Below are 7,120 nucleotides of genomic sequence, written 5' to 3'. Positions count from 1 at the left end.
GCCTCTTTGTTTAGTTGTCTTTACATGTTTAATTGAAATGAAATTAACTTCTCACATAATCAACATGTACTGTATGAATGACAAAGGCACCAAGCTTGGTGAAGCTGTACTTTTGTGTGTCAAAAAAAGGGTTTAAACTGTTTTAGCATAATGGGCATAGGACAATTTGAGCTAAAATGTCATAGCAAACAACTGCTTTGTCACCATTATGCCCGAAAGTCAGCTTGGAGCTAGAAGTTTCTGTTGCGTAAAGTGAGTCTGAACAGTTGCTACATGACGACGGTTACCTCCCAATCACTATTAATGGATCACACGTGCAGCACAGAATTGATTTTCCATATTGTTCCATCACCGATTAAGCAAAAATGAACAAACAGATTTAATTCACAGAATCTGAAGCCGATTGATAAAACAATATTTGTGGTCAATCAGCTTAACAAGATGTTTACAGGTACATCCGGGTGATTTCTCTCATAATATATATGCCAGATTGAGGAATATTTACATACTGAGTAAATATTAATGCCTTTCATTCAACATCAGAGAAGAAACTGATGATCAGTCAGTAAATGTACTTTATAACTGGTCTGACTCTACTTTTCGTGATTTCTTCTTCCACCTTTGCATAATTTCTTGTTAAACGCAAGTGGGGTAAGAAATAACGCCGTTAGTGCAAGGCTGACGCATCATCGTGTGAGCCCGACTGCGTTTGGCGCATATAAAATGAACGTAATCACCATGCTGCATGTACAGCTTATCCGATCTTGAAAACATAAAATCAATATTATGTCTGTTGAGTTCTTCTCTGGTCACCGTGCATGGTTCTGCAAAAGATGAAAGGAAAATGTTACGTCAGGAACACAGACAAAATACCTCATCTTAAGTTTTCCAACATACACTGTCCCGCCTCATGGTCTGGACTTAGTAATGTTACTTTGGGTGGAACATTGCTGGAAAACTAAAGAGGACATAGAGAGCACTTTGAATCTAACCCTTAAAAAGGCAGGAGTGGAAACATAGTTGTAAAAAATGATGTTACTTCTTGTCTAATTTACGCCTATGTAAAACATTTCCACACGCGTTTTTGAGATGTTTTGTGTATTTTGTTTCCCAGAATACTTAATACATCACTTCAGGCCTTGGTATATGCTCATTATACCACAGCCTGAAGTGATGCGTTGCCTTTATAAAGCAGTTACCAATAATGGAAACATGAACGAGGAATACACAATCCATTTCATGCTGTTTTTATTTAATCAGAAGTGCATATTATCCAATAAAAATAGCCCCACTCTGAAAAAAATAGTCCCACCTCTCCTGACGTTAGCTCTTCGTGTCGTCTTTTCCTTGGCTTTTTTTCAGGAGAAAGTTGCGGTTCAAGCCACATTCTTCTTTCCCCTGGTCATTATAGACCTACCACACTTCCTCCAGCTGTAATACTGACAAGTTTTTCAGGTAGTCCACACACAAAGCTTACTTACTTATTAAAACGTACTTATTTACCTCCAGATACTAATCTGTACTGTAACCTAACAACAAAAGGCAACGTGCATTATGAGGCACATGTGCAAGGACACCTCAGTGAGTTGTGTGATGCTCTGCGGGGAAATATACAGTTATACTATGATAATGTTCATATCTGTACATGATATTGCTTTTAGGAGTGAATATTGCTGTCTTCCACATTAATCAAGAGCATACACAGACAGTAGTCATGGTTAGCTATAGTTAATGCATTTGTTTTATTGTTTGTTTTTTTTTTGTTTGTTTGTTTGTTTGTTTTTTTGAAAACCAATACCAAACAAGACTTTTGAGAAATTGTAACTTCATTGGGTGAAAATCTTCAACCATGCCCCACACAAGATGGTAAAGAGTTTGTATCTCCTGGTGCACATTGCCTGTTTAGGGGATAGATATTATTGCAACATTTATTCAGGTAGAACTGGTTCAAATGTGTGGCTCCCAAATGCTTTTCAACTAAAAGGTCTCAAACTTACTCATGAAGTAACTCACATATGAATAGATTATTATGAACGGATGATTTCGGAGCAAATGGCCAAGGCTTATTTGTCGCACTGTCTCCATGTGACAGTGTTCAGCCGAGTCACAAATGATGGAAAGTATTTTTGAATAATTCACACAGAAGGCAAAATGAAAAATAGAATGTAGATTATAACTTACTGAGGCATGTTAAAATTCCTGTCCATGTACCATCTTTGCAGGTTTTGAAGGGTTCACCTTCCATGAGGTACCAAGACTGGCACCTATATTGGACCCTTTCATTATGTTGGTAACTGTCCAACACGCGTCCCGAGATGTCTGCGTTTTCAACATGTGTTGGTTTCCCACAACCCACTGGAGCTGAAAGAAGGTGGGCAATAACAGAGAGTACAAATTTTGGCAAAATAAAACATAACCCTAACCCTAACCGTGGCTGGTCGGTAAGTCAAATGATATTCAAACATTCAAACTGGAGGATTTAAGATTAGGGTTTTTCACATTACTACTGTAAATTAGGTGATTCATGCGTAAAACCACTTTGGGCATAGTCAGAGAATTACTTTGGTTTGGATTACATTTCATCATACTAAACCTCTATGAGTTGTAAAAAAAAAACAAAAAACAGATTAGATTAGCTTCCTGTTTCCTGCTCAGTTATGTCTTTGTGAACCCCTTTATCTGTGTGATTGTGTCCCAGTGACAAAAAGATCCTACTGATTTTGTCCAGAATGACCTCTCACTCAAAATATAGCTACGAGTAAGAGTGTATGAAGTCCATCTGAATTACTATGTTAAACAGATGCATGTGAAACCAGAAATAAAAGGATGAAGGGAAATGAACAAAGAGATAAAACTTGTTAAAAAATTGTTTTGTATTTCCTTACCTCTACAACGTATATTTCCATTCCAACCATTTTCTGTACAGGTCAGAGAAAACTCTCCTATGTTATCATTTGTGCAGACGTAGTTGGCCTGTTCACCATTAATGTATTTCCGCTTAACGTTGACAACATCTGCATTCTGGACATCCTGTCTGTTGCATGTTACTCCTGAAAAAATGAAAAGTATACATGCAGTATTTTACAGTCACTGTGTCATGGTCAGCATTAGCTCAGACATTTATTTAAAGTTATGCCGTGTATAATTATAACATGTTGCAAATACAGAAATGACTTTTGGCCATCAGGAGAGATTGAGATAACAAGATAGAAAATGCTTCCTTTACAAATGATCGATATAATGCTCTTGGCCCTCCCCTGAGTTTTTTCTATACCGTTGCATCGTGGCATTGAAGTCCACTCTCCATCCTGTTTGCATGTCGCGACTGCTGGGCTTTCTTGGAGGTGCGACTCATCACATATCACACTCATTGTATCTCCAGGTGAGAACAGATTTTTGAAAGGAGGTTCGTACCTGGTTCCTCTGGGTGGCGGCAGTGACAGTTTACATTTTATACCTGCATTAGTTGAGAGAATAATATTTTCAGTTATCTTTTTGTAACATCAATACATTCATCAGCAGTTTTCACATATTAGGAAGGTGGAACAAGCAAACTTGGATCACTGAGTCCACACTTACGTTCACACTCAGGCGTAGGGTCCCAAATTCCTCTAATTCCCATTTTTGTGCATACTGAAAGTCTGAAGTGAGCAGGCAGATATCCCGGATTGCATATAAAATTTAGGAATTCATGTTCATCGTAGGAATGGGCATCTCCTTGGACTTTACCATTTTGGATCACAGGCATGGAACATCTGATCGCTGTTGGAGGAAAATAAATGACAATTCTGTTTTCAACAAATGCATTTTCCTAAATGCAGAACCTTTTTTTTTGCCATACTTGATTTTTCAGGTCTATAGAGATCCTTCAGAATGATGAGCCAGTTCACTATCGCTTCAGCTGCAGTTTATTTCTGTTTTGTTTTTATTATATTTGAATTTAAGGCAAGCCTAAAAGTGACTAACCTGTAAAAGCATCACAACATCTCAGATAGACATTTTCGGTTTGAGTCCAATATTTCACAGTACCTTTAGGCAGGGAGCATTTCACTCAATACCTAATTATGTGGTATCAAATGGACTTCTTTAGCAGTTTTGTTGATACAAGGCAGACAGTGGGTGATTATAGGTGCAATAATCATGGTTCATTGTAGATATTTGTGTACCCCCCCACCCCTTTGCCTTTCCTTTATCCATGTTGATAGCTGGGTTTCTTATGACCTGTGGCGGGACACACCTTCTCATTCAAATGAATAGGAAAGTGTGTCCAAACTTTTGGCCTGCCCAGTACATGAGCAGGATAGAAAAAGCAGTGATTGTGAAGAACCAGGCAACAGTCTACCTTTTCTCCAATGTTCACAGCAACTTTGACTGGGACTAAGAAAAAATAAAAATACAATGACATGACTACACATGGCAACAAGTTTCGATTTCTTTTTCATGAAAGCAGCCATAAGAGAGTGGAAGAAAACATCTGCACTGGATCTAAAGCACCTTCCTAACTTTCATCTTTGACAGCCTTATTCATAGAATGGATGTTACACATTGGAGGCATCTGACAATTATTCACTTTGCATCTGTTTACAATTTGAAAGAGCTCTACACATTTTCTGCTCATCAAATTATCTGTCAATCCACTTTAACGTCACCATTACTCAGACGACAATCCCCTGGTACTGACGTTGACATTCGATCCAAGAAAAGCTTTTCATCAAGGAAAAAAATGATATTTCCTGAGATGAATTTTATTCAGATATGAGACTTAGGAAAGTCACTCAGATACCACATGGTTCTTTTAGCAGCAGTTAATCCTCAGAGAAACTGGACTAGTCATCTGATGTCCTTACCATTCTGTTGTAAAGATTCATCCACATTCAGCCACAGGATAAAAAGCGAAAGAAGGTGAAAGTGTGACATTTTGAACATCCAGGAATCACCGTACTTAGGAAAGTAGATCTGCACTTTTAACTTTTCAGGACAAAAAACAACCCTCCCTTCACCTCTTATCTCCTTTGTTTCTCTCTCTCTCTCTCTCTCTCTCTCTCTCTCTCTCTCTCTCTCTCTCTCTCTCTCTCTCTCTCACTCACTGTCAGGGTCAGTCATGTTCTTTGTTTTTGTTTCCATGTGTTAGTTTCTGTTAGTTTGAGCGCCACTTCCTGTTTTATTTTGAAAGTCTTGTCTCCCGTTTGTGTTACTTCCTGTCCTTGTTGTGTTTCCTTCCTGTTGATTGCCTTCCTTGCCCTAATGTGTTTTACCTGTGTCTTGTTTAGTTCAGTGTGTATTTAAGTCTTGGTTTCGGTCTAGTCTTTGTCAGATCCTTTGTCTTCTTGTCATCACTGATCCTGGTTCTCTGTGCCCGTCTCACCTTTGTTTCCTGAAGAGTGAGCTATGCCTTGTTTTTTGAATCTGCTCTGGTGTAGTCCATCTTGTTTTGAGTGGTTATTTCTGTTCCTAGTTTTTCGGTTTTTCATTAAAAAAGATCTACTACAACTTTCACCCTGCTCCGTCTGCTCCTGCATTTGGGTCCTCACCTCACCACTCCTGGTACAACACTCACTCACTCACAAACATTTTTCTTCAATAAATAATTTCTTAGGGAATATTAAAATAATAAGTTTGTAAAATTAAAATACAAATTTTCTAATTTATTGTTCCTGTTGAGAGTAAGGGCAGAATCCTTGGATCCCCCGGCTGTGTAGTCACACAGCTCATAAGAGAAGCTCGCGAGAACAGAGGCGACTTTGGTTTGTTGCGATTAGACCTGGTCAGCGCTTTTGGATAAATGCCACACAAGCTGGTCGAGCCTGCACTGCACTGCCACCATGTTCCCAGTAGGATCAAGGATCTGCTTATGGATTATTACAATGATTTCAGGTTGAGGGTCATTTCTGGGTCAGAAACATCAGACTGGCATCGTCTTAGGCTGCACCATCTGTTATCCATTTCTCCCTTGCCATGAACTTGGTGATCAAGTCAGCTGAGATGGAATGCAGAGAGCCATCGAGCAGGCGTACACCAGCCACCAGAGATTAGGGGAAGATCTTTGACCCATGCTTGCTTGTTGACAGGTTTGGTCAGGTAGATTTAAAGCCTGGATTTACCAGCACTCCATCCTGCCCAGAGTCTTGTGGCCTCTGCTGGTCTATGCAGTCCCAATAACTGCAGTTGTGTGCCTTTAAAGGAAGGCTGGGCTTTCCACGCAGCCTCACCAGCATGGCATTATATGGGACTGGCAACACCTTGCAGCTAACATTCAGTGGTCTCAAGGAAGAGTTTGTGGTGGCTCACATGTGGGGAAGACCTGCAGTACTAGGACAAGAGGACAAGAGGAGGAAGAGCAAGTGAGCAAGGCGGTAGGACTCGTGGCCCAGATGGCAGAGTACACTGCAACGCAGGATCACTTGGTCAAACATCTTGCAGGCAGACTTCTGTTGTGTCTGCTTCCTGGTGCAGACAGTCTACGGTGCCTTGCGAAACCCAGCAAACCTCCACATCTGGGTACAGAGCGATGCCCTCCTGCGCGCTTTGCTCTGGAAGAGGCTCATTAGAACATCTCCTCAGCAGCTGCCCAAAGACTCTGGCAGATGGCCACTATGACTGGACACATGACCAGGTGCTTAAGGCAGTTGCTGTGAGATTATCGTCAGCCATTAACACCGGCAACCACCTCGCAACAAAGAAAGCAGTGGCTTTCATCAAAGCTGAGATAAACCCCAGGCGCAAGCAAAAGCAACAACAGGCCTCCTCCACACAGCCTCTGATTGGCAGCTGCAGCCTGATCTGGAGAAGCGGCTGACGTTCCAACAGCACATTGCGACAACTTCACTCCTTCATGACACAATCATCACCTCAGAGGCTTCAAAACACCTGATCATGTTGGAACTCACAGTGTCTTGGGGAGACCGCGTTGAGGAAACCAACAAGGGGAAATGTGCCAAGTGCCAAGAAGTAGTGGAGGAGTAAAGGGAGTGAAAAAATTCTTCGAGCCCACAGAAGTTAGCTGTAAAGGATATGCAGGACGTTCGTTCTGTAAGCTCCTCACTTGGTCAGGCATCCAAGGAACAGCCAAAAAGAGGGCTGTTCAATCTACCAGCAAGGCTGCAGAAAACGCCACTAGGTG

General features: G+C 40.8%; 1 protein-coding gene across 1 annotated transcript; it reads right to left on the bottom strand.

Annotated features, from left to right (window-relative positions):
- Positions 1-636: 636 nt before the first annotated feature.
- On the bottom strand, positions 637-3,622 carry cfhl5 (complement factor H like 5). The gene is made up of 4 exons (XM_029500162.1): positions 3,580-3,622; positions 2,925-3,050; positions 2,182-2,361; positions 637-824 (listed from the first exon to the last, which is right to left on the bottom strand). Exons 1-4 carry the CDS (start codon positions 3,620-3,622, stop codon positions 637-639), a joined length of 537 nt encoding a protein of 178 aa, XP_029356022.1.
- Positions 3,623-7,120: the final 3,498 nt, after the last annotated feature.

Source organism: Echeneis naucrates, chromosome 4 (genome assembly GCF_900963305.1).
Source record: "Echeneis naucrates chromosome 4, fEcheNa1.1, whole genome shotgun sequence".
NCBI classification, from domain to species: Eukaryota; Metazoa; Chordata; class Actinopteri; order Carangiformes; family Echeneidae; genus Echeneis; species Echeneis naucrates.
The sequence above is the reverse complement of the archived record's forward strand: the minus strand, read 5'-3'. Positions and strand labels throughout refer to the sequence as shown.